Genomic DNA, 18870 nt, shown 5'->3' on the forward strand with positions numbered 1-18870 from the left:
CCCCACACATGAATGGTCTCAGGATGCTTTACTGTTGGCATGACACAGGACTGATGGTAGCTCTCACCTTGTCTTCTCCGGACAAGCTTTTTTCCGGATGCCCCAAACAATCGGAATGGGGATTCATCAGAGAAAATTACTTTACCCCAGTCCTCAGCAGTCCAATCCCTGTACCTTTTGCAGAATATCAGTCTGTCCCTGATGTTTTTCCTGGAGAGAAGTGGCTCCTTTGCTGCCCTTCTTGACACCAGCCCATCCTCCAAAAGTCTTCGCCTCACTGTGCGTGTAGATGCACTCACACCTGCCTGCTGCCATTCCTGAGCAAGCTCTGTACTGGTGGTGCCCCAATTCCGCAGCTGAATCAACTTTAGGAGACGGTCCTGGCACTTGGACTTTCTTGGGCACCCTGAAGCCTTCATCACAACAATTGAACCGCTCTCCTTGAAGTTCTTGATGATCCGATAAATGGTTGATTTAGATGCAATCTTACTGGCAGCAATATCCTTGCCTGTGAAGCCCTTTTGTGCAAAGCGATGATGACGGCACGTGTTTCCTTGCGGTAACCATGGCTGACAGAGGAAGAACAATAATTCCAAGCACCACCCTCCTTTTGAAGCTTCCAGTCTGTTATTCGAACTCAATCAGCATGACAGAGTGATCTCCAGCCTTGTCGTCGTCAACACTCACACCTGTGTTAACAAGAGAATTACTGACATGATGTCAGCTGGTCCTTGTGTGGCAGGGCTGAAATGCAGTGGAAATGTTTTTTTGGGGGGGATTCAGTTCATTTGCATGGCAAAGAGGGACTTTGCAATTAATTGCAATTCATCTGATCACTCTTCATAACATTCTGGAGTATATGCAAATTGCCATCATACAAACTGAGACAGCAGGCTTTGCGAAAATTTATATTTGTGTAATTCTCAGAACTTTTGGCCACGACTGCACATACATTTGTGGTTCTATTACTGACTCCCTTTTACCTTGCCCAGGGTGGTGTACTCCACTGCAATCTCACTGAGGAAGAAGTAGACATAATTCCCATACTCGATCGCATGGTGGAAATGGGGCTCTGGGGAGGCAAGCAGACACAACAAGAGGGGAGAAGTGAGAGGTGAGATCGAATGAAAGTCATTATGGGGAGTCATCATTTTCTGGGGAGTATCTGTATCTGCCGGAGATGGAGTCCTTGCTGTTCAGGAATTTGCGCCAACCCTGTACTAACACCAGATCCAACTAATTACATACCCAGCCATCACCTTCGTCTTGAGACGTCTTAAGAAACACTCAATGCCATCTCTCCAGACATGTTATGGGTGTCAAGACATGTCTCAAGACACTAATGTAAAATATTTAGTCTTTATATAGTCTTCATTTTGGAATGTTTAACATTTCAAATTCATGGAACATTCTACTGACAGTTGATATAAGACTCAAATGGTAGTCTGTCAAACCTGGAAGATTTTTTTTCAACTTGAGGAAAGCATGCAAAGCATTTTAATATGTAATGTACGTTAGCCAAAATAATATTTAGTCAATATGAAGAAATATGTTAGACACCTTGTTTTGGCACAACCAAATGTGACATTGTGCAGACTCTGGTTAGCGAGCTAACAACTGTCATTAGCTAGCAAGTATAGTTAAATCTCTAAATGCATGTCTCTTTTTTTTCCCAGTTGCCCAATGGAGTCCATGGGGGAGAACAAAGAGGGAACGGGATCATGTCAAAGGTCTCAACCTCCATGATCGTTCAGCCATCACCACCGATCACCTTAAGATGTCTCAAGACAAAGTTGACCTACTCTCGTTAACCGGGCGACTAATTCTGGTCTTTCCTGTGCAGTTTTATTAAACAGAGAATACATCTAAATGTTACATTAAATAACATCTCCCAAATAAATGGATAAATGGCTGGTGCATTTATAGATGTTTCTTGTTTTATTGATCAGCCCTGCCAACCTCACGTGCTGCAGAGTAGACTGGACTTATAGTGACCTTCATGCATGGTTAGGCTGACGAGGTACGTTATGACGGATGCTTGCATCTGCTTTCTTGTTTTCACATGTGCTTTGGTAGTCATTGTGTAATGGACACGGCCCATGTCTCTTTTGTCAGGATACGAGGATGGAAGACATGTCAGCCACCCAACTAAATGAAGGTAAGCGGTCACCCAGGAAATACAAGTGAGAACAAACACCGCATTGCAAAAAAAAAAAAAAAGGACCAGGACACATGCAACGGTCACTTCTTCCCATGAGAACAGGAGTGCTTAACTGATTCATTCTATTTTCAGACTGGACATAAACAAAAGCTGGAGTCCTGTCTGGTGTCAAACGGTAAGACCTCGCGGACGATGGGGCTTTACGCTTCAGGTGAGCTGTTCATAAATAAGGTACAAGAAAATAGCAGGGTACCTAATGGTACCTAATTACATTTGATTTTCTTACAGATTAAGGAAGAGTATCTCTGAGATCCCCAAACAAGAGAAGACTATCTCTGGCTGTAGAGGCTTGAAGACAGGCGTTGTTTGGAGCTCTATACCACCTTCAACTACATTTATTTTAATGCTTCTGAAATTGGTATTTTTGTGTCCATCACAATTGGGGCTATGGATGTGCACGAAAGTGGTAGAGTGAGTGATTAGTATTTATAATGAATTTTAAAAAATGAAAACAACAAATTATAAAAATGTCGTGATATTTCCAATACGTGTTTATAGAGACGTGTCGTCATTTGCTAAGACAGGTCTCAAGACATTGTGATGGCTGGGTAGGTAAGGACTTGATGATGCAGTGGTGAGTTAAAATGGGTGTTCTGGTACTGGGCTGAAAAATCGACACACCCCCAACCAGGACACTGACAGACACGACATTCACGTGACCGACCTCGGAGCCACTTGGAGTCGTACTTGACGGTCCGCAGGACGGGGCTGTCGTCGCCAAGACTACGGTAGATGACAGCGTCGCTGGCCAGGAAGTCGGTCATGGTGGCAGAGTAGAAATCACCGCCTAGAAAATAAAGTGAGTATAGTAAATATAGCAATTAATAAGTAAGATAGTATAAAAAAAAAGCAAGTCATAGTAAGACAATACAATTAAAATAGTTAAGCTTTATATAAAAAGACAAGTCCATGTCATATCTATTTACCAATTCATATATGAAACACTTACATTTATGCTATAAGAATGCTCAGATTTATTATGACTAATCGATTTAGCCATAAAACTAGGCTTTCGTCTTGACCTACCTAAAAGGCCTAACACTTAGGCTTTGGACAATTTTATTGCTAATGGACTATGGGCAAAACATTGACATTTCAAACTCTAAATGTATAAATTCAGCCACTCACCAGCAAAGAGGCCAAGGTTGGATTGGCCCGACTCGAAGGGACAGCGCGCCTGACCCAACACCTCTTCGCCAACCTGCTCCAGGGTGGTCATCTGTGTGAGCGAGAGGAAACTTAGTTCTCTGTCGTCATTATGGCCTAGGGCCTGGACTGAAACTAGCACTACTCAAACCCCTTAACCCCAATACCTCCTTTGCAACATTAGTGGAATTGCTAGCACGGCTGTGGTTGCTCAGCCCCTTGCTAGCACGGCTGTGGTTGCTCAGGCCCTTGCTAGCACGGCTGTGGTTGCTCAGGCCCTTGCTAGCACGGCTGTGGTTGCTCAGGCCCTTGCTAGCACGGCTGTGGTTGCTCAGGCCCTTGCTAGCACGGCCGTGGTTGCTCAGGCCCTTGCTAGCACGGCCGTGGTTGCTCAGGCCCTTGCTAGCACGGCCGTGGTTGCTCAGGCCCTTGCTAGCACGGCCGTGGTTGCTCAGGCCCTTGCTAGCACGGCCGTGGTTGCTCAGGCCCTTGCTAGCACGGCCGTGGTTGCTCAGGCCCTTGCTAGCACGGCCGTGGTTGCTCAGGCCCTTGCTAGCACGGCCGTGGTTGCTCAGGCCCTTGCTAGCACGGCCGTGGTTGCTCAGGCCCTTGCTAGCACGGACGTGGTTGCTCAGGCCCTTGCTAGCACGGACGTGGTTGCTCAGGCCCTTGCTAGCACGGCCGTGGTTGCTCAGGCCCTTGCTAGCACGGCTGTGGTTGCTCAGGCCCTTGCTAGCACGGCTGTGGTTGCTCAGGCCCTTGCTAGCACGGCTGTGGTTGCTCAGGCCCTTGCTAGCACGGCTGTGGTTGCTCAGGCCCTTGCTAGCACGGCTGTGGTTTCTCAGCCCCTTGTTGGCACTCATAAATGATCTGGCTGCCCCTCCAGTCCCCCTGGGGACAGTCTCCTATTTGTGGCAAAGCAGGAGTGCGCGCACACACACACACAGTGCTAGGGAAAACAAAACAACATCTGTCTGATTGGCTTCACCTCACTGCCTTCAATGAGCTGTAATTAACTCTAGTTTCTAATGCTAAATGACAAGACAAGTCATCTTTCTCGGCTTTTCAACAATCTCACTATGTTATGTATGCCAGTTGTATTTTATGAAAATAAACAGATTAATTTGTACAGCCATATTGTAAAAAGTAGTGAAAAATTAAGCACGGCGCTGAGTGATGAAAACTAAGTCAGTCTACATTGACATCATTTCGAAGTGCAAACCGACTGCCCAGGTAGCAATTATACCTTGTCATTGCAAGAGGACTGAACACACAAAAGGCTTAGCAAAAAAAAAAGGGGGTGAACGAAGACTCAAATTGTGGCATTGTGATAATGACTAGCTTCGTTGTCTCTGCATGCCCGCAAATCAGCAATCACAGCCTTCTAATTGGAGTGACATTAACAAACGTCAATCATGGCTCTCTAGAATCTAAAGGTTTGATGAAAGAAAGAAATGAACAGCACACATCCCCACCTAGACACACACACACAAACACACACCTTGTAGTTGCGGCAGGTGGGGTTGAAGGCATTGGTGCCGCAAGCAAACAGGGTCTCATCGTTCCGCGGTACCAGCACTTTGACATAGTTGTAGCACTCATCCTGGAAAAGAAAAACACAGGATAGATAGTTAAAATAGCACTCAGGCATTACAGGGTATCACAACAATTCACAAATACAATTATGGAGCCTTGAAACCATCCAATTATGTTATAGGGTGCACTTATGTTGCTAGGGAGAGTTTCTCTCCTGACCTCAAAGTAGACACACAAGGAACATGGTGATCGATACTCACACTGTTTCTACCCCTCACGGTACACTTGGCCACATCCTTGGACCTCCATGTGAGCTTCTGCAATACAGGAAAGGGGAGGGGACTAAATATGACACCACACCATGCTCTAGAGAATGCCCCACCACACCCAGAGTTAAATGAAAGAGACCGGACGCAATCACAGAATGTGCTCGTGTGGCCATAGCCTGTCAGAGGCCTCTCTGTGACCTTTGGGGTCTGCCCGCCGAGAGCGTCGCTCGACTTCGCCGCCTCGTCAACAGCGGGGGATTCTGGGAAGCTGATATGAAAAGGGGCTTCTGGGTATAACTACTGGACCTCTGCCATATTGGGGTTACGCTCGAGGGTTCTCCACTGTGGTCTTTCATGTCAAACAGAGGGGGAGGTAGCTGGGGGAGCAGCCAAGCTGAGGGCCATTGTTTGCAGGCAAGTCCATTAGTGAGGAAAACTCACTAGGGGCCAGGCTGTGGTACTTCTACAAACAAATATTATTGATGTTGCAAATAAATTATGGGTACTTTGTGTTTAGAAGAGAACAAGCAGATCAAACGTGTGCAGTAATAAACCACATGGCCATGTTATTTCCTCTTGAGTTTTTTACGTTGTATTCCATCTTGCATAGCCATGTGAGGTTTGATTGACTGTTTGATTTACGTAACTTACCAGCTGGGGGACGAAGTCGTCACCAGCTGTGGTCAGGTTTACTGCAAAGACATGGTCCCTGCGGGGTAAAGACTAAGATTTAGTGTCAGGGTGTGCTGTTACAGTCTCATAAATATAAGGCCAAACCAAGGGTCGGTTTCCCGGATTCTCCATTGAAAATGCTACAGTGTCCGGGAAACAGACCCAGGACTGGTTAGTCTGGTTGTGATGTTTAATTGGTTGGGATTGTTAACATGTGGACCAGAACGGAGGCAGTGGATTGGCTGACTGACCTGGCAGCAATGTAGAGTATGTGATTGATCCTCAGCATCCTCTGGAAGTCCAGGCCTAGTCTGGCTGTGTCATTGTCCGACACCAGCCCCTGGAACCCTGGGCAGAGGTAGGAGTCTACAAAGAGAGAAAATGATATAAAGAATAGCTGAATTATCACATACATAAAGATTTTTCCAATTCATGACCCCAACTGCTATGGAAATTTACATCTTTAATAATGTAGTATTTGTTGGATTTTCAGTTGCTAGTGGCAATAAACGGATATGGCGTAGCTAAACTAAACCAGTCACTCACTGGTCAAACTCTTTCCATTCTAGTCATGTCCTATTCTTTCTGTGGACTGGATCCAGGTTCAGGAGCCCTGCTTGTTTCTAAAGGTCAGACTGGAGGGAAGGTAATGAACAGAAACCTCTGCTAGTTCCCGCTCTCGCCATGTATGTCCAGTCCTGAGTCTTGTTCATTAAGGCACGGAACATAACATTTTTTGAAAACATGAGCATTTCTTATTGGACAAATCCCTGTTTTTATTGTCCGTTTTCTTCCGTTTGGTGCCTAATGAACACAACCCTGCTGAAGGGTAGATGAAGGTTTGATAGATCCATAGTTTATTTGGCTCGTGATGAGTGAGCCAAGATAAAGTGTCTGCTACTCTAGTTCTGGCGCAAGTCATTTGCATAAATGGCAATTATTAAAGCACATACTGTAGCCGTAAGATTAAACTTCTGTCGAAAGGCTTTGTTTGGACAACACAACAGCAAATATGATGACGAGGCAAAAGTGTTCATTAAATGATAAGACTGTTGGCATTTCGTCGATGGCAAAGACGAAGCCAACCCGCAACACGCGGGGTGAAGAGTCGAATATGCTCTAACACTAAACAAAATGCCCTTGAGAAGTCCACGCTCACTCCCAGTTTGTGTAGATAGGTCTGATGCTGTCATTTACACTGTCCAATATGTCAGGAGATATATCCGTAGTCAAATCGGTTTCAAGGTGCGTTAGGCTACTACATCCGGCAAATAAGAGCTGATCTCGGTCGGAAATGTTCAGCATTTCTCCTCGACTTTGATTTGTGCATACTGGAAGCGCACTAAACTCCCTCTCTTTCCGCGATTTGAAGCTGTTGACACGCAAACCAACTCCTTTCTAATGCCACTCTCCCAATGACAGCCCCTCAGGGACACTTTCACCTTTGCCTCGCTTTATCCACCTTTCTCACACCAATAATGTATAGAACCTGTCAGGCTCATTAACTCCCATGTAAACCACACCTCCTGGAGCCGATAGACCCCACGTATAGTTAGAGAACTGTGGGAAAACTATGCCCAACACCCACTCAAAATCCAATGATGGCCATTTTGAGTGCACATCTTTGGTTAATCTAATCTTGTGTTTAATTTGCACCAGACCATTCCTCGTCAGGACAACTCTGCAGCCTGAGTTCGGCTCATCAATGTATTAACAAGGTAGCATTAGGGCTCTGAGCCAGCCTTAGGCCACGCAAATAGGGTATCGGTTCCTTGCGTGCTGCTGGTGACAAATATCACAGCAATCTTCCTCCCCTAACTCTGGGGTAGATATTAGTGCACTAACCACCAGTCCCGTGCTACTAAATTAATCCCCTTATATCACAGAGGAAAAATATGCAACATGGCACCACTTGCCCTTTTAAATCACTCTAAGCCAATCAGGGAGCTGGTGGGGCTACTCACGCTCCCATCCGACAACGTTGATTGGCTCCAGGTCCTTGGGGAAGGGCGTGGCCATGGCGGACAGTAGACAGGAAGTGAGTGCGAGGGCTGCTAGCAGGAGACGCCTCCTCATCCGTTTCGGAGGGACCATCTTGAATGAGGAGAAGGGGGTTGGGTAGCAGCAAAGACGGCTTCAGCAAGTCATGGTGGGGGGCTCCGTTCCAAGGGAGCCCTGTCTGCGGAGGGAAATATGGACGGAGAAGAGAGGAATTAAGTTCAGTCAGACTAAAAAGGGTCATAGAACACACACACGTTGTTTGACTATACATGAAAACCTATTTCACAGATCATGCAGCAGAGATGGACATGTCATGCAAAATCTGTAATTGCTCAACTTAGGACCTTTTCTCAATTGGCTAGTGATCTTCGCAAATTAAATCGATTTGATTTAAAGAATATTTATTCAGGAGCCGATGTCTATTAATTGAATGATAAAATGCCTCGTCCTGAAATTGCATGCTTGTATTATAAAAAATAAAAAAGCTACAGTTATGATTCATCATAGCCTGATGGCATCTAATGGCAACACAAATCTGCGAGAATAACAAAATGTATTCTTCATTACAATATTTGAAAGAAATGCACGACAATAAAAATCACACAGGACAATTGTTTCACGTGATTGTCTCCATGTTCTGGTCTATCAACACATGACACCGGCAGCAGTCCAGAACTCCTAAAACTAAACGTTAAACACTAATAATCACAAATACATTTTGTCTTCTCTCTCCAAGGTCAGACTGACACCAGACAGTTTTGGTCAGAAATATTAATGACCGACTTCAGGCTGTCTGCTCGCATCAAAACGATATCAATGAGGAACGAACGGTCCGAGCTGGAACCCAGATGGTCTGAACGGCTGCCAACTTCAACATCTGCCTCTTAGAGTACTAACATACAGCGCTAACACACACAGCCAGAGCGATGACAAGAGGGAGCCGCAGGCGGGAAAAGGTCATTCTGTCTGAGATACAATACAGATCAGTCCAATGGACCATAGAGACGTGTCGATCGACATTTTGAACGAGTCAATTAATATAGTTCCATTGAAGTTGTTTGACTCATTTTATAATGTCCCACATTAGCTCACAGGAAACGTTTCACATTGTAAACGGCTGCATCAAGTTGATAAACCAAGTGGATTGGACAGAGCAAGATCTAGATTTACTACAACATCATACATTACTAGGTTAACATTCTAAAATCCTGGCCCTCTGGACTCGCTCTGACCCTCTCCATCGACTCGCTAGAGCAGGGTTTCCAACACTCGGTCCTCAGGAACCCAAAGGGGGCACGTTTATTGTTTTTGCCCAAGCACTACACAGCTGATTAAAAAAATTATCAAGCCTTGATCATTTGAATCAGCCGTGTAACCAAAACGAGCACCCCTTGGGGTCTTGAGGACCGAGTTTGGGAAACGCTACGTTAGAGACAGGATGTTAGCTCGCCGCGCTAACTAACTGCCCTTCCAAAGTCAACAAACAGGAGCTCTCGCCATCAATATCAATTAGCCTACGCCATCCTAGTTTAGATTCCGTGCAGGTGCTGTGCTTAGCCGCGAGGTCAGCCAGTCATGCCCCTCCCCTATAAATGATAAGGATTAGCATTAGCGTCTAGTCGTGTTTACGTTGTGGCTCGCGGTAGCCTCTATTCCAAAGGATTACACCCACAACCTACTGCTCCTCTACAGTCAGACTGAAGATACATGAATGAGGCAACCTGTGTTGTCATTCAATCAATGTTTGGAGGAAGTAACTTTGGAAAGTCTGAGGTAATTTTTGTGATCATATTACACAAAGAGGGGAAGAGTTCAAAACTTCCCCCACTGACTAGCATAATCAGCACGACAGATGAAAACGGGTAATGTTATAACTGTACAGTATGGAAGGTTTGTTTCCAGAACAACATAATAGAACAAATGAGACAATGTATATTTTTTTCTGGGAAAACCAAGGTCATATTGTATGACTGTGTGCTAAGGCCCAGCTGCTTTCAGTCCACCTTCAGCTTACCTCACTAGTGTGTTGAGGAGCTAAAAGTGAGAACATACATTCCCATCTTCTCCAATAGAGTGGTTGTTACGGCGCTGCTAAGAGCTCCCAGCTGGGAGACAACAAACCCGGAGACAAAAACTCACTCTAGCTCTTCAACTTGTTCTCTATTGTGGTGGCGCCTGCCTGAGTTGTGGTAGTCACAATCGTGGGGGACATTTCCTGTCAAGAGGCAAAAGATCAAAAGTACTGTATGAAACTGCAACAGGAGGCGACTGAAGCCATCTTGGATTGATTTAAGAGGTTTGCCTCCGTTTGCTATGCTAAGTGTTGTAAATGTATAAAGACCAGTCACGTACAAATCCAATCAAATGTTTAGGTTTTGGTCCCATAGTCTAGGCACACAATGACTACATCAACCTTGTGACTTTACAGACTCGTTGGACCCATTTGCAGTTTGTTTTGGGTTGTTTTCTCAATAGTAACTGGCATCCTGGAGTCTGGAGTCATAACTGGAGTCTGTAGAATCACAAGCTTGATGTAGAATATGGGATCAAACACTCAACTTTTGATTACTTTAACACACTAAGTCAATTTGTCCAAATATTTATGACAAAAATGGGGACACTAGATACATAAAGTGGTTTCATTCCTAAAACGTTAAAACAGGTATGTATGAAAATACCCTCAAATAAAATAGCGACATTCTGCACTGCCTCGAGTATAAATGTTGAGAGTATAAAGTCACATTGTTAGCTTCACTGTCTAAATACATGAGGGGAGTGTAATTTGAGGTTCTTCTGTTCAAGCAAGAAGTTATCTCCCCTAAGTGGAAAGAACAACTGCAGGAATGAACTATTCTAGAAAGATGTTCAGGCTTTAAAAGAAGAGATCTAGCTCTCCCCCTAAAATTCCACCAGAGGCGTGGGTGTCAGTCACCGTACGGTTCAACTTCTCAACCCTCTCTCTGCGGTCACCGGCGCACGCCTGAGGTTTTGGAGCGATCGGGGAAAACCTCACTTCAGCTGAGACTGATTACTGTCCATGAAAATCACTCCACACGCGTCCGCCAGCTTCTACACCACAATTACCTAAACACATAATCCCTGTTATGTACTACATAGTTCCAAAACCTCCTCCGCACATTTGGTTTGTGTCAATGTGGATCCTCAGAGTGCCATTTATATCGAGAGAGCAGTCCAACTTTTTCCTCACTCTTATTGTTTATTTTGGACTCGGGCTCTGTGAGAAAAAGGATCGTTTCCCACAAACTACACCGGTGCCATGGTTGAAAAGGGTTACAATGACCTACGGACAAACAAGAGAGTCTTCAATCTACAGACTACAACACGGGTCGCTGCCCTCATGTTTGTTATTAGATCTAGAGACTTAGAGTTAAATGAATTGCTTAATTTCCTCTCATTTGCGTCCCATGTTCCTGCGAAGGCTGGGGGTTACCCCTGGTTTGAAGTCAAGGGCAAAAAAATATATAGTGGAGGAAGGCATCATCTTTACAACCCTACACGAAGGATTCACAACATTTGTGAGTCTGTTAGAGAGCGGAAGAGACCAGTTTGAACTATGCATCCGGCAAAAATAAACTTGGTTCGGTACAGGCAGTCTTCCTATTTGACTTGCTTGCCACTTGCGGGTGTGTCATTCCATACTGCATTAGATGACTCCCTGCTAGGACAGCCAACATTCATTTCCCACGTACCTACTTAATCGCTATTCATTCCTCAGCTGCAGTTTTTCTAACGCTACAAACGCTCGAGAACAACCCACGTATCTAAGCTAGCGTAAACACAGCCCCCTCGGGACACGCAATGCTTTCTACACCTTAGAGGGTCCACAACGAGTTTCTGTAAGTACAACACCAAGACTAACTCTTCACTACTTGAGTGGACATGGGGAAAAAGCATCTTGTAACACAATTTCTGGGAACTCTAGGTTGTAGTGAGCTGAGGGGGTGAAATGTTCTTACAATGCAGGAGCAATGGAAGGATAAAGGGGGGCTTTGCCAATATTGACTTATAGACCTTGCGGAAAAACTACATGCGTAGGGTAAATCTTACAGCCGATTTGTGGTGATCAGGGTTTAAGTATGTAATCTTAACTGGGAGAGGGACAGCTAGAGGGTACCGTAAACAGCATACCTGTCACTGGTTGGAAGGACCATCTTGAGGCTTAAAGTAATCATTGGCTTTCAATTGGCTTAATATCATTGCTTTCTGTTCCTTTTTAAAACTCAAATAGTTTTTTTTTTTTTACATTAAGCTTGACAATTACTTCACCAATCAGTGCGGATAGAGCAGCTTGCTATGAAGCGGGCAAGTTACAGCCTAGTTGTTTATATGAGTGATGGACAGAAGTGTACAGCTCGGGTTGCAACAAAAAAAATGCGGGTGAGGAGAGAGAGTGTTAGCTAGCTAAGCCTCCTCCACCCTAACGCGCTTGTGTGTGCAGAGCGGCAACAAAATTACAAATAATTTTACCTTTTTGTAGTTAATAAATCCAATGTGAAACGTAATAACTATAGTATCCGTAACTAGCATTTAAAAAGTGTATCCATGCAGGTAGCATACACACACTAGCAAAGATTTCCGGCTGGCGGTTAGACACTGTAACATGTTTCTCGGTGACAGAGGACTTAGCATAGGCATTTCCTATATATTTTTTTAAGTGCCCGGAAGATAACATTTTTAACCGATTCCCATGCTTTTAAAATAACGGTTCTGCTCCAGAACAGTATGGACCACTTTTGTTCCTCAAACAATTTAGTCATTTTCAGTTCTGTTCCAACCACCGATCAAGAGAAAAAAAAATCAAAGTAATAGTTGGGATAAAGCGGAAATTCAAATCTGTGTCATGTGACAAGAAAACATAATCTAATACCTACCGGTGGATTTCCCTTGCCTCTAGTTCCTTGTGGTGGGCAGTCCCTGTCCAAGGAAAACTTTCAACAGCCTAAAGGTTTCAACAGCCTAAAGGTTCTGTGAAAAGCGGTGGCTGGCCCCTAATGGTGCTGGTGGCCGCTAACATTGCTGAACTTTACGGAACCCTGGCAGACACCGTGGCTCACAGATGATCAGAGACAGGGTGTGTTGAAGGCAAAAAAAATGTGCCTTGGAACGGCCAGATCAACTGGCAGAGAGCATGAATGAAGGGACAGGAAGGATAGCAATGGCATGACGATGTTGGCAACAAACTCTTACCGAGTATGTGGACTCTGATGATCTACTACCATTTCATCATCAAATAGGAAATGGAGCTTGACACAGAACTAGTGCTGTACTTTCAACTTATATTTCCAGTATTTGCAGAGTCTGAAGAGGAGTTTAAGTCTGTTCCCAAAGATTTCAAGTAATCTTATCTCGTCCTGTATGTGCGGGCACGATGAAACATTTCGCTAAATTAGCATAATGCCCTGTGAACAGTTGAGAATATTATCAGTGAAACAATCTGAAGCAAGCACTAACATATCCCACTCAGGGCTGATCAAACACGCACACAGCAAATAAGAGCTGTATGTGTGTGTGGAGCTTGGCAACCATTCAAATACACTTTTACAACTGTACTGGGACCTGTAAACCCCAAGTGCACCAAAAAGCAAGTGTGGCATTGATATATTGACTGAAAGATCCAGGCATATAAAAATCAGGTTGAACATTTCTACACTGCATGGGTCCGTTTTACGATGGGTTGAACGAACCTGAGCCTGAAAATGAAACAAATCAAGTGCACATGCCCTCTGATGTCATCTAAATGCACGTCATCAGTTGCGTTACGAGTGGTCATTAAAATAACTGGTGGCTATGTATGCTTGTGTTCCCTCATGTGCTTTATGTATTGATTTGTTGTTAATAAAAATAAAATAATAACTGGTGGCATTGCATACGTTTCTGCTTACGAGCACGATGTTTGGGCTCAGAGAAATTAACGTTGTCCGTAGCACACAATGGCTGCGTGTTCTATGTAAAACACAACATATTTTTCTTTCCACAGGATTACTGATTAGATGCTACTGGCCATTGCTCGTGTTGAACTTGAGTAACCTTTCTGAATGAAGCTTGATCAGTGGCCGTGTATGAATTGATGGAGTTGGCAGCTGTGTGCGTTACAGCTCAGTATTCAATTGTGTGTGTGTCTTGCACTGCTCTTTCCCCGGTCTCTGATGATCCATGGGACACGGCTATCCCCTTTGCTATGCAAGTCAACGGCCAATCTCTTCCTAGCCACTCGCCACCCACCCGGCAAAATCCAAGTATCGGCTTTGGCGGCAGAAAACTAGATCCGTCACGGAACCCTGGCGCGACCTGGGAATATCCCAGTGGTCAGCGGCTTTGGTGGGCTGCGGCTCATTTTGTGCTCATTCCTCCATTTCCTCTCACAGCCCTCAGGGATCATTAGGAGGCCTTTTGAAGATGAGTGCCAGCGTTTTCCTCTGAGCATCACAGCGTCAGCTCTACCACGCACACCAGGCCCAGACAGGATCGTTTTAGGATAATGTGAGGTCTGTGTCTTGTCTTGTGCGCCTGCTTTGTTTTTCTCCCTTGGTCTCCATTTCTTTGTTTTTCTCAACAGGGCTTTGTTTTTATTTTTTCACCAGGTCTATCGGTTTCTCCAATTCTCTCCCTGTCTCGCCCTGTTTTTCATAAACACTCAAAGCTCAAACAAACACTGAGTGATTGTAAATGCATATTTTCTCAGTTTCTCCCCTCTCAGCCATGCTTCTTGGTGTTTCTCACTTAACAACGGAAGGCTTTTGTGCTTGGTAACAGAGGTATTTGCCTGTTCTGTCACAAAGATGATAATAAATAGCCTTGTTTATCAAAAAAATTGGAGACAGTACAAAGAAACCAAATCTAGTAAACATGAGATGAAAGAGGGAAGCCCAGAAAATACATTGTTTCAAAAGACATTAACTTTTTTTGCCACACATTAAAATAGAGAAACGGCCTGACCACTGATCTAACAGAATGATGAGAGCAGGGAGGGTATGGAGGAATCAAAGACCAGCCATTGCTGAGTCTGGAGTTCTGTATTTCCACAAAGAGGCTTTGGAGAATCCTTTCCTCCAGGATAAAGTAGTAAAGCAGAAAGGAGCGGGTTTGGTACAAAGCTGAGCTCACCGCTTCCCGATATCCTCCTGACACAATAGATCGATCACTTTGTACGAGTGATTTTCCATTTTAACCGCAGCCAATGTAAATTCACAGGTTATGAATCAATGGGATCTATTTTAAGCCCTCCATTTTGAATACAGCGCTAGGCACCATAAAATGCCACAACCTCGTCTACTCGCTTCCTGACGCTTTACGCCACGGTGAAGTACTTAATCATTGTGCATGCTCTTACATTGTAATGACACCTTACAGACATTACAGGGTACTGTCTGGCATGTTATTAACCGAAACGCATGGCAAGTCAAAGGCTGTTTATCACAAATGGTTTCTAGGAGAGAGGAAAACCAGGTCAAAATGCCTGTTCCTCAGCAAGATCATCCATCTGGCTCAATAGGCCTAAAATGGATTTGGTGGAGATCAGCCTACGGATAACACAAATCTCTGTTCAGTTGTCTTGATATATAACAAAGAAATTCACTGTGTGTGAATGCTTGCTCTTAAGAGTCCTTAAGAGAGAGGTGTTTCCTTTAAAAAAATATTGAATACATTGATGATTTGGCAATATTTATACAATGCATAAATTCCCCATATGCACAAAAAGCTTATTTCTCTCAAATGTTGTGTACAAATGTGTTTACATCCCTGTTAGTGAGTATTTCTCCTTTGCCAAGATAATCCATCCACCGGACAGGTGTGGCATATCAATAAGCTGATTAAACAGCACGATCATTACACAGGTGCACCTTGTGCTGGGGACAATAAAAGGCCCCTAAAATGTGCAGTTTTGTCACACAACACAATACTACGATGTCTCAAGTTGAGGGAGCGTGCAATTAAAATGCTGACTTACAGAAATATCTACCAGAGTTGATGCCAGAGAATTGAATGTTAATTTATCTACCATAAGCAGAGAATTTGCCAGCATGTCCAACCCGCCTCACAACCGCAGACCACGTGTAACCACACCAGTCCAGGACCTCCACTTCCAGCTTCTTCACCTGTGGGATCGTCTGAGACCAGCCACCCAGACAGCTGACGAAACTGAGTATTTATATCTGTAATAAAGTAATTTTGCGGGGAAAAACTCCTGATTGCTCCCTATGCCCTCCCAGGCCCACCCATGACTGCACCCCTGCCCATCATGTGAAATCCATAGATTAGGGTCCATTTCATTTATTTAAATTCACCGATTTCCTTATATGAACTGTAACTCAGTAAAACCGTTGAAATTGTTGCATTTATATTTTTGTTCAGCATAAAGAGAGTGAGACCGTGAGAGAAAAACTGGGATAAGCTTTCATCATGACAGCTAATCCAGCAGCCATCTTTCATTGCCTGGTGTCATGCTGAAGGACAAACACCAAAAGAGCCTTCTCTCCTAGAAAAGAGACACAGAGGGGAGAATGAGAGAGAGAGGAGGGAGGGAGAGATGGATGAAATGAGGAAAGAAAGCAGTGCTTTGGAGAGAGACCACAGGAGAAAGAGCGAGAAAGTGTTAATCAACAGTGAGAGTACACTTCCAACCACACACACAAACACGTCCACACAGCTGTAGAGAGACGGGGGAGACAAACAGTCCTGTTTGTAGCGGGCGGCTAGCAGGCGTGGTGCTAAGCCTTGGCAGAGGGACCATTAAGTGTGAGCATGTGATAAATGCACTGGGCTCCACAGACCTGAAGTTCTCATTACTCTGTGTGCAGTAGAGAGCTGCAGAGCCATCGCTCATGGAGGATGGGGGATCCATTGGCCGTGTGAAGGTGTGTGTGTGTGTCGGCGTGCATGCGTATGGTGCGCGCACGTGTCCATCTGTGTGCAACTTGACCAACACAACACTATTCATATCAATCAATGACTCCCATTCATATTCTCTCTCTGGCACGGAGGGCGTAGCCTTTTGGGCAATAGGGTACAGTGAGAGGGGAGGTGGAGTGGTAACATAAGCCCTGTGTTATCAAGCCCCTTAGAAACACACACTTTGGGCTTAACGTCGCATTCCTTTGCCCTCCACAAGCTCTATTTCTGCCCTTCTCGTGTCTCTTGGCCGTCATCTATGGAATTTCCCCAGGCGACTTCAAGGCCAGAACCACTTTGGGGACGGGGGGGGGGGGGGGGTTGCATCAAACGAACAGCTAGCGGAAAGAAAGAGCCAACGTTGCCTGAAGGAAGGAGGTACGTTTATTTTTATTTGATGTTTGATATGTCGAAAGCCTGTGCCGGTTGCCCTCAAGAGGGTCAAATTAGAGGCATAACTCTAAAGTGGGTTCCCATGCAAATGTAAGAACATACAGCTTTAAGAGAGCAGGGCTCAAGAAATGATCAAGTCACTATGATTCAGAGCTCTCATTTTATGATTCTATTAACTTTGTTTGGGGAAGAGACAATTCATTCCACATTGGAAGGGGGGGGGGGGTGTACTCTGTTTTCGAATCGCATCAAAGTCATTCTATTCGATTGTCAGTGAGAAAACAGGGGAAGGGCAAGAGGCTGTTATTAAACTGTTTGAAAGAGATTCTTAATTAAATCAAGGATGCTGAACAATGAGCGACGGTGGATAAAGAAAAGAGGCGAAAGATGAACGTCAGTTTAGACAGATGAAGGGGTTTAAAATAGGCCCTCACTCATCTTCAGGGAGAGATCAGAGGCAGGACTGGAGGGTCCCTCGTTCTCCCTCCCTCTTTTTTTCACTTCCTCCCTTCTCTCCCAAATCTTTTCTCCATCCCCACTCGCTCTCTCTTCCAAATGCCCTTTCTTATGCTTCCCTATCTTCAATCATCACGCTTTCTTATTTGGATCTGTTGGACTCTAATATTCAGTCTGGAACTCGAATCGTCGGTCTGGAACTCAAATTGTCAGTCTGGAACTCAAATCATACTTCTATTGTTTCTCTCCCCATGCCACTTTGCTTTCTCCCTGCTCATCACGGCCTACCGCTTTGGTCCACTTCTTTGATCGCCTTGTACTCAGAACAGCATAACACCATGCATGTCGTACAATGTTATACGACCCTGGTTTCTGATCCCAGGACAGTTCCAAACACATTGATCCTCCTCCGAGCAGCCAGCTACTGTACCAGTCTCATCTAGGCCATATGAACTTTGTCAACAAAGAATGACATCGTCTTTCTGTACGCAGCCAAGCTTCTAAAACACTGTTGGTGATAGTAGAGCTATCACAAATAAAACGGATTGACCGTCCTCGCAGGTATAAACGCAAGCTCTCATTCTCTTGAAACAACCCGAATCTGCAACCTTCCCGAGAGTCCACGTCTGAGTCTTACTGTTTGTGAGAAAGTGTGTGTGTATCTATTTGTGTCCAGCAAGTGTGTGTTCGTGCGAGCCCATAGATTGCTCTATTTTCCTTTTAAGTCTCCTTTCACGGTTTCTCGGCATGTGTCTGTGAGCCCATAGGGACAGAAGCTGTGGCCCCCTTTCTTCTAAAAATAGGCCAGTCTTTAGTGTCCCTAATACTCGACTGGACCGGCTGACACAGCGATAATTGGGGGGTGTTGAAAGCAACAGTGAGACATGGGAGTGATCACCAAGCAAGAGGGCTTTGCATCACAGAAGTGCTTCTCTTTCTGGGCTCTGCTCCCTGGTGGGCATGCCACCTAACAACTAGCCCTGTGAGACTTTGTAAGGTTTAGAGTGATTGGTGTTCACGGTGTGTGTGTGTGTGTGTGTGTGTGTGTGTCAGAGCAAGTGGATGTATGCCTTTGTGTGTGTGTGAAGCAATTGGATACCCTCAGTTCCCCTTCTGCGGCACTTTGAGAAAAAGGTCATGCCCCGCCTGTGGTGAGGACATCCCAGAGCTGGGTTTCTGCGGTCACTCATTCCCTGGACAGCCGTCTGCTGGGGAATCGATACTTTGACCTCCAGTGCTGTTCTGTGTCAGCATAGAGGTGCATTA

At 44.8% G+C, this 18870-nt stretch overlaps 1 protein-coding gene across 5 annotated transcripts in view; it reads right to left on the reverse strand.

The window, feature by feature from the left end:
* LOC124012175 (semaphorin-6D-like) overlaps nucleotides 1–18870 on the reverse strand; it is a 98662-nt gene that overhangs the window by 22758 nt on the left and 57034 nt on the right. For 2 of the 5 annotated variants that reach the window (XM_046325660.1, XM_046325655.1), the window contains exons 4-11: nucleotides 7809–8023; nucleotides 6096–6210; nucleotides 5824–5881; nucleotides 5164–5220; nucleotides 4869–4970; nucleotides 3350–3440; nucleotides 2886–3008; nucleotides 984–1072 (exon numbers count right to left, since the gene is read on the reverse strand). In XM_046325660.1, the coding sequence (XP_046181616.1) occupies nucleotides 984–1072; nucleotides 2886–3008; nucleotides 3350–3440; nucleotides 4869–4970; nucleotides 5164–5220; nucleotides 5824–5881; nucleotides 6096–6210; nucleotides 7809–7938 (765 nt within the window). In that variant the 5' untranslated portion in view covers nucleotides 7939–8023. Of the gene's footprint in view, nucleotides 1–983; nucleotides 1073–2885; nucleotides 3009–3349; nucleotides 3441–4868; nucleotides 4971–5163; nucleotides 5221–5823; nucleotides 5882–6095; nucleotides 6211–7808; nucleotides 8024–12333; nucleotides 12490–12737; nucleotides 12898–18870 lie in introns of those variants that run through there. The other 3 variants (XM_046325658.1, XM_046325657.1, XM_046325656.1) reach the window with 3 other exon arrangements.

This window comes from Oncorhynchus gorbuscha, linkage group LG24, assembly GCF_021184085.1.
Source record: "Oncorhynchus gorbuscha isolate QuinsamMale2020 ecotype Even-year linkage group LG24, OgorEven_v1.0, whole genome shotgun sequence".
Taxonomy (NCBI): Eukaryota; Metazoa; Chordata; class Actinopteri; order Salmoniformes; family Salmonidae; genus Oncorhynchus; species Oncorhynchus gorbuscha.